The following is a 24,586-nucleotide window of genomic DNA, read 5'->3' as shown; positions in this document are numbered from 1 at the left end:
GATTGTCGAGCGATGTTCATTCGTCCGTTGTCGTAGCGTCTGCATGGTCTCCCCAATGTACCATGCTTCGGGACATCCTTTCTTGCAACGTATCAGGTAGACAACGTTGGCCGAGTTGCAAGAGTATTTACCGTGTACCTGGTGGATGGTATTCTCACGTGTGATGATGGTATCCGTGTCGATGATCCGGCATGTCTTGCAGAGGTTGCTGTGGCAAGGTTGTGTGGTGTTGTGGTCACTGTTCTCCTGAAGACTGGGTAGTTTGCTGCGAACAATGGTCTGTTTGAGGTTGTGTGGTTGTCTGAAGGCAAGAAGTGGGGGTAGGTACACCACAGTGCTGTGAATGAGGGCGTCCCAGGATTGTGACCCAGCAATAGCAAATGAACGGCCGTATTTCCAGATGTATAAATTGAATTTAAGTTCCACCAGTGATGGGATTTGAAGTCATGTTCCCAGAGCATTAGTTCAGGTTTCTGAATTACTAATCTGGTGACATTTCCACTACACCAACGCCTCCCTCCTGCACGTTCTCCTACTTTTCTTTTGAATTATGCCATTGGTTCTTTTATGTCCACCTGAGAGAAATGACGGGGCTTTAGTTTAAAGGCAGCATCTTCAATAGTGCAGCACTCTTTCAGCACTGCCTTGGAATGTCAACCTAAATTTGGTACTCAATTGTCTGGAAAAGGACTAGAATGCACAAGAATGCTACCTGCTGAGTCGTCGCGAACAAAAGGGTGATCATGCACCATGGTCACACAATTGTCATTTGTGAATTTGATTAGCATCTTCAAAGTAATGGATTGAATGGAATGTTTGACCTATTATGTTGCTGCTTAGCAGGAATGCACTGGGCTGAATAATGCTGCAGTGTTCAACTAATATTTGAGTGTTTAATAGTTTCTTTCTTAGCTAAACCACAGACAGTGACCACCTGGTGTATATATTACAAATGTACCATGCCTCCTGCTATTATTATGGCACCCCACTGGCACAGACAGTGTTGTTTTTCCTGTATAATGTTACTGGATTACTGTAATGCTTTAATTTATTACATGGTTGTGTGCTTCACATACTTTGCTACTTGTTAAACTTGATATCGAAGGATGTTGAAGTGGGGAGAATTTAGAAAATTGGGTTCTTAAAGTTGTTCTGCTTTTTAAAATTTGCTCTGAGGGAGATGGCAACATCAGTAAAGCCTTGTTTATTGATCATTTCAATGAGGATATGGCGATCAGTCCTATTCCCTTGTCTTTGCAACTGAGGTAGCAAGAACTATAAAAATGCAAGCTGTTTTGATACTGCCATGCCCCATATTTTATTCCACACCTGCTCTGCACCTTTGGGCAAAAAAAATTGAAAGATGGAGTGTAACGTGGGAAAATGTGAACTTGTCCACTTTGGCAGCAATAACAGGCCGTATGTTATTTAAATGGAGAGAGATTGCAGAACTTGGTGGTACAAAGGGATCGAGGTGTCCTGGTATATGAATCTGTCATGAATTCAATTCATTATATCTGTGTGTGATATGTAAATCTGCAATCTATGGACATTGTAACATATAAGAGATAAGATGTTTGAATGCTGTTACAATGGCTCCAGTGTAGTAGCAAGGGTGGGATCTGCTGTGTGTGTTGATAGGTTCCTCAGATCGCTCAAGCGTCAATCAGTTTTAGTCAGTCAAAGAATCAGTTTGAGACAGCCAGCTTTAGGGAGGCACCCTGCAAGTGTCACTAAGAAGGGCACATGTAGAAGTCCCAGACAAGTTCACGAATGTGCTGCTGCTGAGGAGGTCTGATGTGGGCTTAATGAAGCCCTGGGAGTCATTTGGTAATTCAGAGGGAATGGGGCTCAAAAGGAGCGTGGGGAACCATTGATAGCTTGGTGCTACCAAGGGGGGGCTCAAAAAATCCTATGTGACTGGGTGTATTCAGAAGCAGAGCAAAGAGGTTCTGGGCTGCAGAAAAGGTGTTGTGACTCTAGGCAATCCAGGCCCACGAGAAGTCCTGAGAAGATAACCTGAAAGGGAAATGTCATTAAGGCAATCTGAATCAGAATGGTTGTTTGGAGGGAATTCAGAGACTATTCGTTGAAGGTGAAAACTAGGAATTCTACAAAAAAGAGACAGCTTTAACAAAATTGTGCAGCTGTCTGGGCATGTTCTTAAAAAATCCATTAATCGCATCTGCCATTAGTGTGGTGTGTTTGACCTCAGTTTGCCTATTAATTCACATGTGCCTCACACTGACTCTATGTTAAGAGTATACGATTCTATTTTTTTTTCATTCAATCATGGGACATGGGCATCACTGGCTGGCCAACACTTATTGCCCATGTCTAGCTGCCCTATCTATCTAAACCTGTATAGTAAGTTGTGATTTTTTGTTTGTTCAAAAGCCCTGGAATCTTGTGGCTTTATTCCAAAAGCAGGTGCCCTTAACCTCAACCTGTAACTGCTTTAAATAAAAGCATTACTGGTCCCTTGTGGGACATCTCCCAACATCCTGGGGTCTATCCAAGCATCGTATCAAATCGCAGAAGATTAGTATGCAGATATAGCAAGTAATTAGGAAGGCAAATGGAATGTTGCCTTTTGTTACAAGGGGAATGGGATATAAAAGTAGGGAAGTTTTTCTTCAGCTGTTCAGGGCCTTGATGAAACCTCATCTGAAAAATTGTGTACAGCTTTGGTCTCCTTATTTGAAAAATGCTTTAATTGCATTAGCAGGAATGAGGAGCTTATCTTATGAAAAAGATTGAAAAGGTTGGACGTAAACCCATTGCGGTTTAGGAGAGTGAAAGGTGATCTCATTAAAACATATCACATCCCTTCAGGATCTTACAGGGTAGATACTGGATGGATGTTTCCATTCTTGGGAGAGAGAAACTAGAACCAGCGAAACATTTTATGAAAGGGGTCTACTGTTTAAGACGGAAATGAGGCGAATTTCTTTTCCCGCAAAGGGTCGTCCATATTGGAACTCTCTTCCTCAGAAAGTAGTGGAAGCTGGGTCATTGAATTTATTCAAGACAAAGTTTGATAGATTTTTGATAGATATGGGGAAGGACAGAAAATAAAGTGGAGCTGTGAATATAACCAGATCAACTACGATCTTGCCAAATGGCAGAAAGGGCTCAACAGGCTGAATGACCTTTTCCTGCTCCTAAATTCTATGCTTCTGTGTTTTTGGAGGGCAATGTGGTACAAGACTGGGGTTGCGTATAGATCAAACCAGGTAGGAGAAACAAGCTTCCTTATATAATGGAAGTTGGTGTACTATCTGAGTCTTCAAGTTTGCCCTTGCTTGGCATGTTGCACTCTGGTACAGGTGGCCTTTCTGAAGACAGTGTGGTTCAGTAGGATATTTCGCTGAGCTTGAGTCTGCCCTCAGCTTACAACAACATGCATGTACTTGCCTGCAGAGGCTGCTTGATTTTTTGAAAGAAAACTATTCATCCATGGGATAGGAGCATTGCTGGCAAGGCCAGCTTTTCTTGCCCATTTCTAATTGCCCCTGAGAAAATGGTGATGAGCTGCCTTTTTGAAGTACAGTCCATGTGGTCTAGCTACACCCATAGTCCTGGTTGGGAGACAGAGCTGAGGCGAAAAATCGTGGGCCGTGGTGCTCCTCCTGTCTCTGGGCCCTTCCTCCCCACAATTTTAATCCTCCCCTTCAATCATATAGGTTCTTTTTTTCTCCTGTCAAGAATCATCAATCTGGAATCATAGAATCTCTACAGTGCAGAAGGGGGCCATTTGGCACAATGAGTCTGCACCAACTCTTCGGAGCATCTTCCCCTGCCCTTTATCCCCGCAACCCCAAGTATTTACCCTGTTAATGCATTTAACTTACACATCTTGAGACACAAAGGAGCAACTTAGCATGACCAATCCACCTAACCTGCACACCTTTGGGAGGAAACCAGAGCACTCGGAGCAAACCTACACAAGGAGAATGTACAAACTCCACACACTCATGCAAGGCCAGAATTGAACCCGGGTCCCCGGTGCTTTGAGGCAGCAAAGCCTGTGCCACCTTGTCCTCCAAACAATCAAGAAAAGCCTAAAAAAAGTAATAGCACCCATTGGTTGCATCTGGTAGCAAATATCTGATACTTATGCAGCATGAGTCATAGTATTAAGAGCAGTAACTATATAATGCAGTGGTATTTTATTTGTGTGTTTTTAGTGATGCCAGTGTGACAATTAGACAAACCAGAGAATACAAATTTTATTTTAAGGCATTAGTCCTCATTAACATCTTCTGCACATTGCACCAAATGTACATAGTACATTTGAGTGGGGGAAAGATTCAATACCTGCAGCCTAGATTACAAGAAAATATTTCAAATTTTGTTTTATATATTTCAACTACCTGTATGGAAAAAAAAGACTGTCTATGCTGACCCTCACATTATTTATTGTTGGAGAGGTGTAGAGGGGAGGAGGATGAAGGATTGTTCCATTCACTTGTTGCTGCCTATGTTCCCTCCCCAGACACAATGACATGGCTCTTGCTCAAGATAACCCTGTATCACTAGGAATGAGGTTCGAATTACCTGGGAGTAGCTCATTCTGGGAATGCCGATGATAGCTGGGTCAAGCTTGTCACAAGGCTGAGTGACAGCTCCCTCTGGCCTACTCTGACCTCATTACCAGCAGAGACTCTCTTCTGTTCTTTCATTTTCTGTTGTTTCTTCTTCTTAACCTTCCAGATGATGTCATCACAAATCATTCAGTGCAGCTGGATGTCCAAAATAGCTGCTCCAATCACAGATTCCCTCTCTACTGCCCTTGCTGCTTCATCAATCATAGATGTTAGTGGGCAGGTGGGAGGGAACCCATGTTTGGAGGAGCTGGAGTAATGACTAACTTGAGTACTGAATGCAGGCTTGTCTTGTTTATTGGTTTCCCAATAGATTGTGTTCAATGGGTCTTCCAATTTCAAGGGAAGTTAACCTGAGAGTTTCAAAAGAAAGCCTTCACATCTTCGGGTCTGTTCATTACATTATAACTTGTTCATTCTTTTCGTACGTAAAATGAAGTGCGTTGCTGGTCAACCTTTTGCAGATCAATTAGCACAAAGAAGGGAGAAAAAGACAGCACCACCTGGAGCCAATGGAAAATCAGCGTAGCAAGCAAATCACCTGAATTCAAAGAATGAAAGGAAGAATTTGCATATGTCCAGGGTGAAACAGACAGAACTTGTGATTGGAATAACAGCCTTTTCTTTCCTGTGCCCTCTGCTCCTCGGGTTACTGCTCTGTTTTCAGTTCCCACTCTCGGCAACTAACAGTTTCACTGACAGTCAATGTTTTTTAAAAACTTAGTCACTGAGAAAGGGATCTTGCCCTGTCCATTCCCACGTCCAAAGACATTTGGGCAGTTTTGTGGTCGACCAGATTTAACATCGGTTTCGCTATAAGTGATTACACTTCAAGTGTTCTTTGGAACGTCCTGTGGTTGTGGAGATTACTTAAACTGCAAAAGATCTTTTCCATTCAGTAGAAGACTTCCTCCTGTCTGAGTGCTTGATATTAGTCAGTATAATTATTTCATACAGGGGGTGTATTTGGATTCTGTTTTCTTGGTAATCTCACAGGGTAGAAAGATCAAATGATTCCTGAGCAACAAAGTGGACCGATTGAACAACTTGGGTTTTCTCTGTCAGTAAGAAGAGTTGGAGCCCTCAGCTGTTTTTGTGTAATACAACTTTTAAGAGGCCACAGGACAAAGATTGAATGGTTCACAATTATATCTGTTTTCTTAATCAGCAAGTCTGAAGTTTCTGCCGATTGCTGTTTCTCATGACGATAGATTTTCAATATTAACTATGCAACACAGCCTTATTACATTACTTCAATACCTCAAAAGACTGATAAAAGCACCAAGATAGATTGGCATTCTAGGTAAGTCAACCAAAAGGACAAGATTGAGGCCAACAGAGAAAAACTCATTTTCAGAGTGAAACAGGTAACTGGTTCACTATGAGCCCATTACACACTCCTGGCAATTTCACCCCATGCAGCCTGTTCACACTAAACAGAACTCCAGCCTTGATTCCACACTCTGTTCACAAGATAATTATGGTTGACAGAGCTTGTCTAGCCGAGCATATCTCGTCCTTCTAGAGTAACCTCAAGTCGCCACCCCCCACAACATCAAATTGGTTCTAACATACTTGGGATCTCACTTACTATTTCTTTACCAGATTTTGAGCCAAGAGTGTTCTGGTGACAGTTGGTGTGAGTAGCAGTTGTAACAGTTGCTGCTGCTGACTTTGGGACAGCTTCTTTGTTTTCTGGTGGGGTGGGGAGGGAGAAGAATCAGAACTGTGAAGCTGCCCTAAAGTTGGAGGGAGCTATATGGAAGCTATCATGCTATTCAGTTCCTCACTGAAGTTCTTTTATTTAAAAGACTTCCCTGTCAGCAATGGAATCTGTCCAATGGGTGTGAAAGACTTGTGAGATGAATGATTCAAAATTGCTTTATCCTGCTTTGAGGCAAAAGCCACTGGCTTTTGGAGCGCTTGCTGCTCCTTCGTCAGGTAAGTGGGAGTTCTGTTCACAAACAGGGCATATAAAGACACAAACTCAATTTACAAAATAATGGTTGGAATGCGAGTCTTTACAGGCAATCAAGTCTCAAAGGTACAGACAATGTGAGTGGAGAGGGTGTTAAGCACAGGTTAAAGAGATGTATATTGTCTCCAGATAGGACAGTTAGTGGGATTTTGCAAGCCCAGGCAAGTCATGGGGGTTGTAGATAGTGTGACATGAACCCAAGATCCTGGTTGAGGCCGTCCTCGTGTGTGGATCTTGGCCGTCAGTCTCTGCTCAGCAACTCTGCGCTGTCGTGTATCGTGGAGCCTTGGAGAACGCTTATCTGAAGATCAGAGGCCAAATGCCCGTGACCGCTGAAGTGTTTCCCAACAGGAAGAGAACACTCTTGCCTGGCGATCGTTGAGCAGTGTTTATTTAACCGCTGTCGTAGCATCATACCTGAGCAGAGACTGATAACCACGTTCCGTACACATGAGGATGGCCTTATCTGGGATCTTGGGTTCATGTCACACTATCTGTAACCCCCACGACTTGCCTGGGCTTGCAAAATCTCTCTAACTGTCCTGTCTGGAGACAATACACACCTCTAACCTGTGCGTAACGCTCTCTCCACTTACATTGTCTGTATCTTTGAGACTTCTTTACCTGTAAAGACTTGCATTCCAACCATTATTTTGTAAATTGAGTTTGTGTCTTTATATAAGAACATAAGAACATAAGAAATAGGAGCAGGAGTAGGCCATCCAGCCCTTCGAGCCTGCCCCGCCATTCAATAAGATCATGGCTGATCTGTCGTGGCTCAGTTCCACCTTCCCGCCCCCTCCCCATAACCCTTAATCCCCTCTCTTATCAAAAACCCACCAACCCGCATCTTAAAAATATTTAGCGAGGCAGCCTCCACCACTTCAACGGGCAGAGAATTCCAGAGATTCACCACCCTTTGAGTGAAGAAGTTCCTCCTCAACTCCGTTCTAAACCCCCCCCCCCCCTTTATCTTGAGGCTGTGCCCCCTAGTCCTAGTGTCTTTTTTGAGCAGGAAGAGTATCTCCACCTCTATCCTATCCATCCCATTCATCATCTTATACGTCTCAATGAGATCTCCCCTCATTCTTCTAAACTCTAACGAGTACAAGCCTAGTTTATTCAGCCTCTCCTCATAGCTCAAGCCCCTCAACTCCGGTATCAGCCTAGTAAACCTCCTCTGCACTCCCTCCAAGGCCAAAATATCTTTGCGCAGGTGCGGCGCCCAAAACTGCACACAGTACTCCAGCTGCGGCCTCACCAATGCCCTATACAGCTGCAGCAAGACCTCCCTACTTTTATATTCAATCCCCCTCGCTATGAAGGCCAGCATCCCATTCGCCTTCCTGACCACCTGCTTGTGAACAGAACTCCCACTCACTTGAAGAAGGAGCAGCAAGCGCTCCAAAAGCTCGTGGCTTTTGCTACCAAATAAACCTTTTGGACTTTAACCTGGTGTTGTGAGACTTCTTACTGAGTTTATCCCAGTCCAACGCTGGCATCTCCACTTCTTGAGGGGGGTTGGACAGAGGAGTGAATGCAAGAGAGTTTTGAAAGCTAGTGGAAGATGATAAGGTGAACCCGTATTGATGGAGCCAGTTTCAGAGAACAGTGATTGCTGATGGAGTTCGAAGGTCAGCACTGATGTAGTGAGAATATCTAACCCCCGATGTTATGGACAAGGAACTGTAGCTGGAAGAGATGGTGATGTAGAGTGGGCAAGACTGGAAGGGGATTTGAGGCAAGGATGAGAATCTTAAAGCTCTAATTTGTCAGAGCACAGAGAGCCAGAGAAGCTGGCTGGCAGCCATTGAGAGGGGTGTGAGGTTTTGAACAGATGACAGCATGGTATTGGCATTTTGTTTAAGTTGTAGTTTTGCAGATTAAAAAAAGGGAGGCTGGTTAGAAATCACTGCATAACTGAATTCCCCAGATGATTAAAAATAAGGAGGAGGCATCAGAGGATGTTACTGTGTTGGCGAAAGAAAATGGCAGTGGTAATAGATCAAGTAGCTAGAAGGGGAGTTGAATTGGAGGCTGAGAAGCTTGTGGTCCAAATTCAGACAATGCAGAATACTTTTTGATACTCCGATAGGCATTTGAATGTCTCATGAGGGCATCATAACTGAGTCCTGAAAGACAGCTCTGTATAATGAAACTAGCTGACAGCCCATACAATGTTCTTTTGATTATTTGTGATATTTGGAAATGTTTCACAGTATTGACCACTTTTTTTTGTAACTTTGTAAACTGTTATTGAATTTGGAAGCTCCCTGTTGTGGCCAAGACCTGTCTGGATAACAATCTCAGCCAGAAAATAAATAGTGAAAGGTGCTGCAGGAGGTGGGAATAAGAGACAGTGCCAAAAACAAAAGCAATAACTTAAAAGAACCCATAAAATCTAATGCGCAGAAAATCTGAACAAATTTGGGAACGTGGGATTAAATAAGCAGCTAGTTTTTGTTTTGTTTCCCTTTTATGGCCAGTGCAGACACTGAATGGCGTGTTTCTGCACTGTACGTTTGCTATAGTTCTATGTAATGGCTGTAGTACAATTTTTGTTGGAATTGCTTTTGTATAAGTTACATTTCTGAAATTGTCAGTACTCTGTGACTCTGACTTCTTAATACGTAGCGTCCCTCTCCACCCTGTTCAGCACACTATTTCTGATTCCTGCAATTTCTTTTCTCTTCAGGAGAAGGTGGAGTTAGAAGATATACTGAACAAACTGCAGGAAGATGGATTGGACACAGAAGCTTGCACTGCAGATGAGCACCTCTGTCACCTCTGGCGTATATACCAGCGGGCTGAGGGCACACTGCAAGCCACCATGAAGGATCTGGAAGGGATGCGACAGCAGCAGGCCTCCGAGATGAGGGAGGTGAGATCTGTCCTCAAAGTGATGCATTTTTGATGTCTTGTGAGATTTAAAAAATGAAATCTTGTTTGTATGTGACTGGCTGCCTTTTAACCACCGTATTTACAGCCTGAAACTTTGGCCAGATTACAGATATGCATGAATAATTTTTTCCACAGCTAGTTTTCAAATCTGCGTGGGCTAGCTTGTCTCATTTATTCCTCCCCAGAGACCGCTGACTGATCTCTCTCATTCCCTTGTTAGATGTTATCTATATACCATCTTAATCTCCTCTCTTCCAGTATTAGGTCTAACAGGAAAATTAACTGAGTCCTTATCTTATCAGTTATTAAGAATTCTTTTGCTGCACGGTAGCTCACACATAATTTATCTGTGGAATATAAATGAACATACCAGTCATATGGGGTTTGTATATCAGTTCTTTGAATTGGCATTCATTTTTGCAGAGAGAGCAAGTTTAGAAGTGGCTTGGGAATGTGGATTTTTTTTTTAGCTTCCCCTTTAGACTAATTTATGAGATCCTGCTTCAGTGACATTTTTTTACCCTGCAGTATTCCCTCCCCTGCTGAAATTATAGATTCTTCCTTGAGTACAGATTTGCAGGTAATGTCTCACCCCGTTGACCATTCGTCACAACCAGGCCTGTGCGATAAATGTTAGCATGTCAGTGGTCCAAAAGGCTGCGACCTATCCTGTCTTCGTCTGACATCCAAATATGTGCTGTATGTCATAGGATACAAACTAGATTGCCATCTTTGTCCCTTGTGGTAAGTGAGGCCAAAATGGCATTGGAAATGTTGCCCTAGTTGCATTCACAAATTCAAAATTGGTGAACTCAGCCGTTCTGGTAGCCTTGATTGCTTGGTCCTGCTGCCCCGTGGTATTGTAACTCAGTCACTTAGGGGAGCCACACTAAAGAAAAGGACTGTCTTCTCTCAAAAACAAACTTTCGTCTCTTGCTAATCCTTTCTCATGGTTGCCAATGTGCATTCTTAATCCTCTTCATCAACCCCCTGCTGTGCGACATAGTGAAATAAACTCCTTTAATGTCTTTTGTAAGATTTGTAAACAATATCATGATCTGCCCAATGAAAGCCATCTTTGAAGTTAAGTAAAATTATATTGAAACATGAGTATAGCTTGAAAAGGCTGAAGTTGCCATGGATATAAAATCAAATGCAAGTGCTGTTGGGATGACCTGAACCCTCCCCCCTCACGGCATAGCAGCGTCACGGTTCAGAGAAGCCTTCTATCACCCTTTACAACTGCCCTTCCCCTGCCCCACCGTTGAAACATAACCCACTCAACCATGGAGTGACATGGGAATAGTGTTTTTTCTGCAGGTGGAGAATTACGTGGATCACATCCGGAATCTGTCAGAGGAGCGGGAAGCAATGACGGCTGAATATGAACGGGAGAATGAGCTGCTAAAGATGGAACTACAGAGGCTGAAGTTGGAGCAAGGTCAGCACACTGACCTTTCAACTTTGTTTGTATTACATCCTCCCTCCCTCCCCACCCAAAACTGATGTGAGATGGATTTGTTTTTCTCTGCTTCACATATTCACACACTGAATATGTGACCATCTGAATAAAAATATGCTCTCAATTTCATTACCATCTTGTCCTGATTGGCTGTTACTGGAGAATCATTTTGCAGCCACTGGTAGACCTTTGGTGTCTTGCTCTCAAATGTCCGTCCTTCATACAAGTGTGTAGACAGTAAATCACAGCAGACTGCTTGACCCATGGGGTGGATTCATATCTGAAAATGTGATCTCCACACACTTGCCCACTTTTCACCATAGGTCATTGGATAACAATTTGTATTTTCTTTCTCAGTTGCTGAGGTCTGTTATAGTTCCTGACTGAAGGTTTTTTTTTACGGATTGAACAGACTCAAATTACATTCCAACCCCATCTACTCTTAAGTCTTCCCAAGCCATAGGCAAACTGAGGACAGATGACCTTTTTAAACAAGAGAGGTCTAAATAAGAAACTGGAACGAGAGAGAGAAAGTCCAGTATAACCCTTGTAAAGATGGCCTCCACTTAGTGACCCCTCACAGTGCTGTGGTAATCATTGGAATGGGAAATCCAACCATTGTGTCTCTTCGTGAAGATGGTCATCTGTACTCTAAAGCTTATTGGCACTAAACCTTCAACTTTTTGGTTTCATAATTGATGCAAGAAAATTTTAAATATTTAGTTAATTTTTTATGGCATTGCAAATTCAGAGTCAAGACTGAGTATTGGCTTAAAGATAAAAAGTAAGAAGTCTCACAACAGATGAAGGAGAAGCGCTCCGAAAGCTCGTGATACCAAATTAACCTGGTGTTGTGAGACTCCTTACTGTGCCCACCCAGTCCAATGCTGGCATCTCCACATCAAGATAAAAAGGGCTCAGAGGATAGGAGATAACCATATTTGGGCATGTGGATATAATTCAAACCCATTTTGCCTTTTTATATATTTCTACCATGAATATCCATGTTCAGAATGAAAACTGCCCATGTAAGATTCCACAGTGTAATTGCTGCACCATTTGCACTGTGGGCTGTAAATGTGGTGTGACATATTTAAATCACTAAATATCCACTATTAAATCTGGACTTGGCAATTTTTAGTGGAAAAAGTTGATAGTGGATGCAAATGAATGGTTTTGAATATATTCCAGATGTTCATATAGTGAATGAATTTTTTGTTAAAGATTATTTTTGCTATTCCATTTGCATATCATCAAATGGAAAATGATACAATCTAGTACAGCAGTTGAATTCAGTACTGCTATAACCCAGCGTGTGCATGTTTGCTCATATCATGCAACTGAATGACTGCAACCGCTTACACTAATATTGTAATAGAATGTTTTCAATCTTGAGTTAATCAAAGTGTTTCAATTTGCAGTAATATCATAATGCCAAAAAAAATGGGCTGCAGTTATTACTTTGCATTGATATGAAGTCATTTTGGATCATTGATCCAAATTGAGAGAATAACATTGCTGTAAGGTGCCTGATTTAAGTGTGTAACGGTGGCTCAGTTGTTAGCACTCTTGTCTCCAAATCAGAAGGTGGCTGGTACCACAGTAATGATGTCAGTATAAAATATAAACGGACGTTTCTGTGCAGTATTGAGGGAGACCGAGGGAAAGTTGCACTCTTGGATGAAGCATGAAACAGCGACTGCTCTCTCAGGTGAATGTAAACAATCCCTTAGCCCTCTTTCGAACAAAGGCAGGCAATTCCTCTCCAGTATTCTCGCCAATATTTATCCTTCAACCAATGTCAGTAAAATTTTAAAAAAAGATCCAGTTGCTGTCACACTGTTTGCAGATGCAGCTGTGTTCAAATTAGCTGCTGCATTTCCTATGTTACCACAGTGACTTCGCTTGGAGAAGCAAAAAGCATTCAGTTAGGTGTAAAGCACTTTAAGACGTCCTTAGCTTGTGAAAAGCACAAAAAAGACGTTCTTTAAATCCAAAGGCTATAGGACACACTGGGATCATTTAAGACTTAGCCACATGAACAGACTGGGAATAAAGGGATACAAACGAATGGTCTAGTTGGGCGCATGACCGGCGCAGGCTTGGAGGGCCGACGGGCCTGTTCCTATGCTGTACTGTTCATTGTTCTTTGTTCTTTTGTTTCTTTGATGCATCTCCCAACACTCAATCACTATATTGAACAGAGTTCAACTCCAATACGATAAGCAGCCAGATTGAAAAGGTGTTTAGGAGTTTTGATGGATTTCTGGACATTTACTAAAATGCCTGTAGAATGCACTTTAACAATAAAATACAGCATAGTTTTATAGATGTGTGCGCACATAGAATTCCACCTAGTGATTAGAATGTGATTTACAGTCAGGGGATTGTAATATATAGTTATGTTGCCAGCTGCAGCCTTATACTGATATTGTATTTAAAACCACAGTTATTGGTATTGTGCATTAAATTTAATACCGCATTGGCTATCAAAAATTGTACTTTGGGGAAAAAAAAGGGAGAAAATGGTAGAAACACATAGCAGATCCAACAATATTAGAATGAGAAAAGGCAGATTAAGATTCACATTGGGAGTCTGATCAGTATTCTTTTCTATTGGAAGTACTATTCTGTCATTATACTTTCAAGCTTCATATTTTTAACATTTTCCTTTTTAATTTCAGTTTTCTAGCATCAATGGTTTCCATTTTCATAGGTTAGGTTTAGATGATAACGGCTATTTAGCCCATTCTTCCAGAATACTAGCCGTACCATCTATCCATTACCGCATAACATGCACCTGAATAGATAGACAGGGACCTCAGTTTATGCCCATTTTTCTAACCCTATTTATTAAAGTTTTGCCTCTGGCTGGTTTGATTGGGCAGTATGCTGGAGATCCACTGAGTTACAGGGTGAAATTGTGGAATAGCAGCTCTGTTATTTTTCCCTCTCTGGCTCCCAGTCTTGTTAGTGCTCAGCAAGGAAACACCAAGTGAGTGAAAGTCAAATATCCCTGAATGGGTGAGAGAAAAATTGAGCAGGACGTTTTCAACATGCCTATAGGTAGATTGCTAAAGAATAGAAGGAAATAACTTGCATTTGCATAGCACCTTTCACATACTGAGGATGTCTCAGAATGCTTCACAGCTAACCAAATAATTTTGAAGCAGTAATCATTGTTGCAATATGGACAAATACAGTAATCAGTTTACTCACAGCACAGTCCCACAAACAGCAGTGTAATGATTTATCAATTCATCTGTTTTTAGTGGTGATGGTTGAAAGATAACTATTGCCAAGAACACCCTGGAGAATTCCCCTGCTCTTCAGTTTATTTATTATTAATGCCGCAAGTATTCTTATGTTAACACTGCAATGTAGTTATTGAGAAAATCCCATAGTCACCACATTCCGGTGCCTGTTCGGGTACACTGGGGGAGAATTTAACATGGCCAGTGCACCTAATCACATCTTTTCAGACTGTTGGAAGAAACTGGAATACTCGGAGGAAACCCAAGCAGACACAGGGAGAATGTGCAGACTTCTCACAGATAGTGATCCAAGTCGAGAATCGAACCTGAGTCTCTCAAATTGTGCTATGAGATGTTTTACAATTAACTGAGAGAGCATCTACTTGAAAGGTGATAACTTTGACTGTGCAGCACTTCCTCAATGCCACACTGAACTGCCAGTTAAGATTGCGCTCCAATCCGTCATTCAGCCAAGGCTGACTCTAGTGGTGTTAACTAGAAGGCTGCTGAGCAGAGTACCTCCCTTGTATGTTCTAAATTGGTTGGTAAAGAAGTGTAGATGCCTTTATTGGAAGGAGCATATCATGAGTTTAAAACAAAAGCTTCATTAGATTTCACAACTAACCCTAGTACTTTGGACTGATGGATGTACAGAGACACAGATGAAGGAAGTGGAAGAGATGTTGGATCAGGAAGGATTAGCAGAGATCGCACACAGTGGTCCAAGTGAGCAGGTAGCCTACCTTCTCGTAGAGCGAGCAACACTGCTGGAAAAGCTGGAATTGGCTGAGAGAAATGTGGATTCACAAAGTGTCACAGGGAGCATTCATGAGACACACTTGCAGGTAAGGAACTGTTACAATACCTCCCTGACGTGCCATAAGTGACTTAATAACTCGGTTTCATTCAAAAGTACTTATTTTGAACAGTTTTACAAAATGTGTAATTTTTTGCTAAGTGCTTGGTGCCCAGAGGGTGTATTTTCCTCCAGTCACTATTGTAAACAACAAAGACAGTGTGAATACAAAGTAGGAAACATTGAAAGAAAAATCTGCCTTTGTGCATTGTGTACTCCAGCTCCATATACTGACAGCTTTTTCCACCATTTAATCCCATTTCATGCATTGCTTTTTGGCTTTACTGCTTGCTTATTATTGTTGAAGATGGGTCAGGAGAAAAATTATGCAAAATAACACAGTAGAATCATCATTATCCGCCAGAAAAACCTCCTCCCTCTCCATGAATAATGGAAGTGAAAAGCGTTGAATTCAATTGATGAACTGCAAGTATGCACACTTCATGTACTTGTGCTATATTCCTGTAGCTGCTATTTTTATAGAGCTATTGAATTTTCTTTGGGTATTTTACTGTATGATCTGCTGAATGGGATAGGTAATGGCAAAATGCTAACTGTGCAGCAACAAGTGTCTATAATGAATTCACGTTTATTGACCAGTTGAGGGGGTGAATAATGCTGAAGCTATATTCACTGACTGTACAGGGGGTTGTAATAAGGCCAGATTGATTGTCTCAGTGCTTGTTTTTGTCTCACCAAGTCATGCATCATGAACATTTTGTCTCCCTGACAGGTGGAATTGGACCAGATGCGGCAAACCCTGGAAGAGGAACTGAAACAGCAGCGGGAGTCCATGCAACGCACGAAAGAAACCATGGCAAAGGTAAACTAATGCTTCACGAGACACACTGGGTGTCTCACAGTCATGTGAGAGTTATACTTTCCCCCAGTTTTCTTTCATGGGGTTAAGATGTTTTTGACTGAAAGAAATAAAACCTTTAATCATTAGATTCAAGTAGAAACATTGTTTTAGGAAATTGGGTAGTGTAGTGCTTTGGGCACTGACTGCTGTTTGATTTTGAAGACTTTGGTTCTAATCCAGCCCAAACTAATGGGATGATAGTCTGCTCATATGCCCTTCTGGTTACAACAGTGCAGCTTTAAACCTCCTGTAGTTTTGGCCCACATAATAAAATTCCCTGAATTCATAATAAAAGCAAATAATTACGATTGCTGGAATCTGAAACCAAAAGGGAAAACACTGGAAAATGTCAGCAGGTCTGGCAGTATCTGTAAGGAGAGGAAAGAGCTGACCTTTTGAGTCCAGGTGACCCTTTGTTAAAGCTGACGTGAAATGTCAGCTCTTTCCTCTCCTTACAGCTGCTGTCAGACCTACTGAGATTTTCCATCATTTTCTCTTTTGGTCCCCTCAATTCATTGTCACCTCCACTGCTGCTCCCATTAAATTCCTGACCATCAACTCACTAGTGATCATAGGACTGAAACTCGACATTAGTTGACACTAATTTGTCAATCTTGCTCATGTGTGGCAGTATGGTTAGTGTATCCAATGGAAAATGTTCACACTCCTGCTGTCGAGACACTTTTCCAGAATTAGGCTGAAAGTATATTGTTGGAGCAGTATAGCGGGTTAACAGTTTGTGCATGCATGCCTATCAACTGATGTCCTCTTGTTGACAGTCAGGTCTAGACTTTTTAACTCTTTACCATCGTGATTGACATTGCTGCTGTGTGGGACAACCTGGGAAAACATCCCCTAGTTTTGTTTCTGAGCCCAGAAAGGTCCAGGGGTACATCTTGCCATCACAGCAGGAAAAGGAGATGATCAGTGAATAGAAAAAAAAAATCTGCTCAAAAATTTTGAATATCTCTGAGAGCGCTTGATAAGAACATAAGAACTAGGAGCAGGAGTAGGCCATTTGACCCCTCGAGCCTGCTCCACCATTCAGTAAGATCATGGCTGATCTTTTCATGGACTCCATTCACCATAACCTTTTACTGTTCAAAAATCTATCTATCTTTGCCTTAAAAACATTCAATGAGGTAGCCTCAACTCCTTCACTGGGCAGGGCATTTCACAGATTCACAACCCTTTGAGTGAAAAAGTTTCTCCTCTACTCAGTACTAATCTGCCTAATCTGCTCCTCCTTATTTTGAGGCAATGTGTCCCCCCACCACCCCGGATTCTGGTTTCACCGCCAGTGGAAACAACCTCCCTGCTTCTATCATATCTATTCCCTTCATAATTTTATATGTTTCTGTAAGATCCTCCCCTCGTTATTCTCAATTCCAATGAGTACTGTCCCAGTCTACCCCTCACCCTAGTGCTAGTATATCCTTTCTCAAGTAGGGAGACTAAAACTGTACACAGTACTCCAGGTGTGGCCTTGCCAGCGCATTATACAGCTGCAACATAACTTCCCTATTTTTGAACTCCATCCCTCTAGCACTGAAGGACAAAATTCCATTTGCCTTTTTAATTACCTGCTGCACCTGCAAACCAACTTTTTGTGATTCATGCACAAAGACACTCAGGTCTCTCTGCACAACAGCATGCTGCAATTTTTTGCCATTTCAATAATAGTTCATTTTGCTGTTATTTCTGCCAAAATGGATGACCTCACATTTACCAACATTGTATTCCGTCTGCTAGACCCTGGCCCACTCACTCAAACTACCTGTATCCCTTTGCAGATGTTCAGTGTCCTCTGCACACTTTGCTTTGCCACTTCTCTTACTGTCATCTATGAACTTTGACACACTACATTTGATCCACAGATCCGCATCCAGCTTTGCCTTGGGGGCTGCACTGTTGATACCTGCATTAGGTACTGGGGCCTGGTAGGCAGATTCAGTGTCCAACATTTGTAGTTTGCAGATAGCGGGAAACGTGAAGCCATGTTTGTTCATTCACATGCATTTACAATGTAGGTGAACATAGACAGAGACTGGAAAATAATGTATAGGCAAGGACATCCTCATTTTGCTTTCTATCTCCATCTGCCCAAGGAATCAACAGGGAGGAGGGAGGGAAAGCCAAGGTCTAAACCTCACCTGTTTAGGATTGCTCATGAATAACAGCCCTTCAGGTTGAGTACTCAAAACGTGCCTATGATCCAAGTACTCCAGGAAAGAAAAGGGGATGAAAATTAGCAGAGTTGTGGACAGAGGCTGGAGTTAAAATCCAGACAATGCGTAGCAAAATCAGCTGATGGTTTCAATAAATGAGCTTTAAGGCACATTAAACTATAAAGAGATTGTTAACTTTTGATGCCTGAATCATAGAACCCATACAGTGCAGAAGGAGGCTGTTCAGCCTGTTGAGCCTGCACTACAACAATCCCACTGAGGCCCTAAGCCTGTAACCCCATGTATTTACCCTTCTAGTCCCCCTGACACTAAGGGGCAGTTTTGCACAGCAGTCAATCTAACTTGCACATCTTTGGACTGTGGGAGGAAACCGGAGCACCTGGAAGAAACCCACACAGATACGGGGAAAACGAGCAAACTCCACACAGTGACCCAGGCTGGAATTAAACCCGGGTCCCTGGCGCTGTGAGGCAGCAGTGCTAACCACTGTGCCACATGAACCATGCGGTGGCCATTCTGCTCCTGCAGCAAAAGAGGCAGCATGTATTTGGGTCTCAGGAACTACCTTTTAATTATCCCTTCAGCCTGCAAGTGAAAACCTAAATATAGATTAGAGTGGTAGAGAAATCAGTTTAAGGTCACGTTGCTAGCAGTGCAGCCACTGAGTAATTAATAATGGAAAATAAGGCAAAAGCAGATGAATTGAGCTGGTATTTTGCCTTGGTCTTCAATATAGAACATACAAATAACACCCCAGAAATAACTGTAAATAAGGAATAGGAAGGAAGTGAGGAACTTTAGAAAAATTGGTCACCAGGGAAGTGGTACTTGTACGCATTGTTTTTAAAATTTTCCAAAATTCACTGGATTCGAGAAAGTTCCACTAGATTAAAAATTAACTAATACAACTTCTTTAATCAGAATTGTCTCCACTTGCATTGTCTGTACCTGTAAAGACTCACATGTTAACTATTATCTTGCAATTGAGTCTGTGTCTATATATATATGCTTGTGAACCCAACTCTTCACTCACCTGATGAGGGAGCAGCACTCTGAAAGCTCGAGATTCCTGTTGGACTTTAACTTGGTGTTGTGAGACTTCTTACTTTATCAAAAAGGGAAGGAGACAGAAAACAGTAAGCCACAGGTCAGGTAGCTGTCGTACAGAAAATGTTAGAAGCTATTATTATTTAAAATGTTATAGCAGTGCACATAGATATACCCAAAGTTATCAGACAGGGTCAACATGATTTTGTTTAACCAATTTATTAGTTGCCTGAGGAAATAACATGTGCTGTGGACAAAGGGATACTGGCACACTAGGATTTCCAGAAGACATTTGATAAGATGCCACACCAAAGGTTATCACAGAAAATAAAAACTCATTGTGTACTGGGTAACATATTAGCATGGATCAAAGATTGGTTAGCTAACAGGAAACAGAGTAGGCATAAATGGGTCATTCTCTGCTTGGCAAAATGTAATGACCTGTGTGTCACAGGGATCAATGCTGAGCCTCAACTTTTTGCAATTTATATAAACATATAAGGATCATAAGGTATGGTTGCTAAATTTGCTGATATAAAAATAGGTGGGAAAGGGTGAAGATGACATAAGGAGATTACAAAGGGATGGTTAAGTCAGTGAGTAAAGATCTGGCAAATTGGACCATCACCTAGAAAATGTGCATTTGTCCATTTTGGCAGAAGGAATGAAAAGGAAGCATCTCAATGATGAGAGATTGCAGAGCACAGACCTAGAGGATCTGGATTCGTAGTGCATGAATTGCAAAAGGTTAGTATGCAGGTACAGTAAGTCATTAGGAAATTTAATAGAATATTATTTTTGATTGTGAGAGAATTGGCAAAAGTAGGGAGGTTATGTTTCAGTTATATAGGGCATTGGTGAGATCACATCTGAAGAACTATGTACAGTGTTGGTTTCCTTATTTAAGGAAGGATATAAAAGCATTAGAACCAGTTCAGACTAAAAGTACTAGACTAATATTTGGAATGGGCGTGTTGTCTTGGGTAGACTAAGCTTGTATCCGTTGGCATTCAAAAGAGTAGATGGGTGACTTAATTGAAACCTATAAACCTGAGGGGTCCTGACAAGGGTGGATTTGGAGAGGATGTTTTTTCTGATGGGAGAACCTAGGATGAGGTGGTCACTGCTTAAGAATTAAGTGTTGCCCGTTTAGGGCTTAGAAGAAGAGAAATATTCTCTTTTCAAAAGAGGTGAGGTTATGGTTGCAGAGTCTTTGAACATTTTTATCGCAGAGCGAGAGAGATTCTTAATAAGCAAGGGGTGAAAGGTTATCAGAGGCAGGAGGGATTGTGTCATTGAAGTTACAATCAGATCAGCCATGATCTAATTGACTGGCAGAGCAAGCTCGAGGTGCTGAATGGCCGACTCTTATTTCATATGTTTGTATGCACCAACAACTTAAAAACCTATAGAAGATAGCAATTCGCTGCATAAGAGCTAATTGACACTTCAAATATATCTTTACTTTTATCTTTAATGCTGTATCTGTTTGATCATTATTAGTTGCAATCTCTAACTTCATTGATTTTTCACTTTTAATTGTAATCTTTTACCTTATTCTTTCAAAAGGATCCTTTATCTCAACCTGCGAGTCCATGGAAGAAACTGTTTGGGGTCCGTCAGCAGACGCACAGCGTCTCCAAAGACATAGCCGTATGTCTCACTTATTCTCCGCCCATAGCCAGACTGTACCTAGAATGTACTGGCTATGTCTGCACAGAGCAAGGTAGCAAAAGGCACACGTAATGACCGCTGCAGGCTAAAATATTCTTATCGCACAAATAACCTTCTCTCCCACCCTTAAAAGTTCCCAGTGTTTGAAAGAAAAAAGAATGATTTGCAGACATTTCACACTTTATCTTGCTGCCAACCATTTCAGGGTAGATTACTTTTGAGGTGCAGAAACTGTAGGAAATTATGACAGCCATCCTGAATCAACAACTTCCTGCAAAGATTAATAACTGTTTGTATATTGTGTACCAATGCTGTTTTTATGTAGGTCTTTCCATATGTTGACATTCCATCTGCCACCTTCTTTAAGTAAGCTCATCTAAAACTCTGCTGCCCATATCCTATCCCAGAACAATTCTAGCCACTCATTGCCCAGTTTTTCCTGACTTTATTTGGGTTCTGGTCCCATGTTCAAAATGATTGTACCAGTGTCTTTCTCTAACATTCTCTAACCAACTTGATTTCTGCTCCCCTGCCACATCACCCCTGTTATTAACTCTTTTTGTTTCTCTGACTCCAGGTTTGAATGCAACCCCCTCCCTGACTCCACTGTCAGAGATTCTACTGTCAGCCACAAAAACCCCATTTGTAAATTTCTCCTTCAAACCCGCTTCATCTCAGAACCTCAATCTCTTCCTTTACTATTTTCCATAAACCCAACTCTGACCAAGCTTTTGGTCACCCTTAAATTTTTCTGTTGTTCTACTGTGATACACATCTTTTGGTATGGAAAGTACTATATAGGTGCAGGCTATTGGAGGATCAACTGCTTAAATGAATAGCTGGAAAAGGTGTTTGAGCCTAGGGCGCTAGCCAAATTTAAGAAGCAGTTTGATGCTGTAATAGGAAGATGGGACAGTTGGGTGTTCTGGAAGAATGAAATCAAAATGGTGCAAAGGGCCACTATTGTTTGCAACCACTGTGATCTTGTTGGTGTTTGCCCAAAAATTTGCACAACCGACAACTGCATGTGTGCCCCGAGCAACAATGCTGTTTTATAGGACACTGTGTGGATCTTTAATCTGCCTTGCTCTGTCTGAGACGTGGGCTATACTGGAACTCCAGCTGTACTCACTTCACTTACCAGGTCCCGAGCATGTCTTTTGCAGTGACCAGATCTGCATGTATGGAACTACTCACTTCCTTTTAACTCCCTCTTACACCTCATTCCCTAACAGACCAAGAGTGCCAGTCTGATACCAGTGCTGAATAATTGAGGATGGGATTAATGTCTTGATTCTATTACTTCATGCAATATGAGCAATAATAAAAATGCCTACGATTCTAAGGCTCCATTCATACTTCCTCTAATTAAATTGAATTGATGGAGAACTGCACCGAACAAAGAAGCTACAAGCAAAAAGCAATACGTTGTGTTGCTTTTCTGAAATTTTGACTTGCAAAGTAAAAAAATTCCCATTTATTAATCATCATCCTATGATAGTACTCACCTGATGAAAGAGCAGTGCTCCAAAAGCTTGTGATTCCAGATACACCTGTTAGACTTTAACCTGGTGTTGTGAGACTTCTGACTGTGCCCACCCCAGTCCAACGCCGGCATCTCCACGTTGTGGCTATGATAGAATGATTGAGATTCAAAACTCAGTGTGAATACCGATTCTATCAATTCATGGCACAAAGTGGCTGTTGTATTTACCTCCTTTTTTTCCTTTCCACCCAATTTTCTACCCTAACCTCCCTGAAGTGGACCTTGCTGCATTCAGGCACTCTATTTTTTCTGTTGTGCACAGTACATTTATTTAAGCACGTGGGTCCTTTAAAATTCCTTAATGCAGCCACACACATTTGGTAACTTAAAGGAACTTTTGGATTGCTGAGCGATCATGTAGCTTAGAGGAAATTGTACCCCATCTAAATGATCGTTTTCCATAGAGTGAAGAGTATTTCACCAGGGAGACAGCAAACCTGCTGATTCCTAGGCCAGTCCTCCCAAATGCCCACACTCTAACCACAGCAGGGATGATTGGATAGTGATTGAGCATGGGAACTTTGAGTGTGACAGAAGAAGCTTTACCCTGCATCAGTCTCCTACACCTGACCTGGAAGCTCTGGGTGCTAACATTAGACTCCAAAAGTAGGCATATGCTTAAATTCCAGGACAAATATTTTTCAGTTTGAGCGTACAGTTTGTTCACAAAAAGGAAATTAGATTTAATAGTAACTGGCCTGCTACTATATGGCAGAGGCTCAAACATTCAGTAATCTGGTGTCAAACTGCTACTGATATTTGGTTCTCAATGAGGTTTCTTAGGTTTTCTCCGCACCTTGTCTTTCACTCTGTGTTGATTCCTTCATCTCAACAGCCCACAGGCTCCTTATAAATTTCAGCTGTTCATTTTTGATATCTTGCTCTTGTTAACACTACAGACGCATGAAGAGGACCTAGAGAAAGAGACGAAACTTCGGGAACGAGCAGAGAAAGACCTGGATGAAGCAGCACGGCGGTTACAGATGGCACATGAGGAGATCCGTCGACTAACAGATGAACTGGACATGGAGAGAAAAGTGCATAGCAACAATGGTGAGTTAGGTTTAAACTGTTCCTCTCTCAACTCTTTCTGTTCCATTGTTTGCCATCCATTGTATTAGAGTGAATAGTCAATAAATCATCTGGTGAAGCTCATTCATGTTCACAACAAATGAGTTCTTATATCGAAGCTTTTCTCTACCACCAATTGTAAGTACGAATGGGTCTTTTTCCTCTGTTTGGTAATGTTAGTGTGACAGGCTTTATTAGTTTTAACTTACTTGCTTTAAATACAGACACATTACACAAACAGCTTAGAAACTGACCACTGTTCAAATTTCTATACCAAGCTTATTTTTCTTCTGTCCCTTCTAGACTGGATAGAATAAAATGTCAATGCTGTGTGTTCAGTTTAATAAAATAACAGTTCATTTTAAATATGAATTAGCTCACATTCAAAGTCCAGGAGATATTGATAATTATTTTTATTTTACTGTGCTACAGCATAAAAAAGGGGGTTTATATAAATCAACTTGGAGATCTTTTAAAAAGGAGCCAATTAGTCTGAAACCTCTGAAATAAAAAGCTCAATTTTGATACTTCAAAGAAGCAATTTAGATACATTAGTTTTCCACAATAATAAGCAATTCAAGGAGCAGACACACCAGGTGAGACTTTCAGCTTTGACAGAGGCTTTGTTCAAACTGATCATTCCAAAAAGACAATGAAAAGGTAAATCTTAGACTGAAACGAATCCAAGAAGGGCAGGCAGCACTTTGCATTCTCAATCTCCCTTGGCCAGAGTCAAGCAGAGGCAGTGAGAGTGCGGTTTTGCTGGACTGCAGGCTTTCCCATAGTATCAGGTGCCATTGACAGCATGCACATCAATAAGGGCAGCGAGGTGGCACAATGGTTAGCACTGCTGCATCACAGTGCCAGGGACCCAGGTTCAATTCCTGACTTGTGTCACTGTCTGTGTGGGCTTTGCACATTTTCCCTGTGTCTGCGTGAGTTTCCTCCCGATATTCTAGTTTCCTCCCACAGTCTGAAAGACATGCTGGTTAGGTGCATTGAGCCAAACAGGTGCCAAAGTGTGGCAACTAGGGGGATTTCAAAGTAACTTCATTGCAATGTTAATGTAAGCCTTACTTGTGACTAATAAACAAACTTTAACTTTTATGTGGGAATGCATATCATCTCAGCCCTATACT

At 41.6% G+C, this 24,586-nt stretch overlaps 1 protein-coding gene across 2 annotated transcripts in view; it reads left to right on the top strand.

The window, feature by feature from the left end:
- Nucleotides 1–24,586, top strand: part of ccdc30 (coiled-coil domain containing 30) — a 138,070-nt gene that overhangs the window by 9,388 nt on the left and 104,096 nt on the right. For both annotated transcript variants that reach the window (XM_080215260.1, XM_080215259.1), the window contains exons 2-7: nt 9,281–9,466; nt 10,807–10,927; nt 14,857–15,047; nt 15,792–15,881; nt 20,726–20,809; nt 23,276–23,429. In XM_080215260.1, the coding sequence (XP_080071386.1) occupies nt 9,281–9,466; nt 10,807–10,927; nt 14,857–15,047; nt 15,792–15,881; nt 20,726–20,809; nt 23,276–23,429 (826 nt within the window). The remainder of the gene's footprint in view (nt 1–9,280; nt 9,467–10,806; nt 10,928–14,856; nt 15,048–15,791; nt 15,882–20,725; nt 20,810–23,275; nt 23,430–24,586) is intronic.

The sequence above is a fragment of the Carcharhinus amblyrhynchos genome, chromosome 30 (assembly GCF_965287045.1).
Source record: "Carcharhinus amblyrhynchos chromosome 30, sCarAmb.v2.hapA, whole genome shotgun sequence".
In the NCBI taxonomy this organism is placed as follows: Eukaryota; Metazoa; Chordata; class Chondrichthyes; order Carcharhiniformes; family Carcharhinidae; genus Carcharhinus; species Carcharhinus amblyrhynchos.
This window is presented reverse-complemented; position numbering and strand designations above follow the sequence as displayed.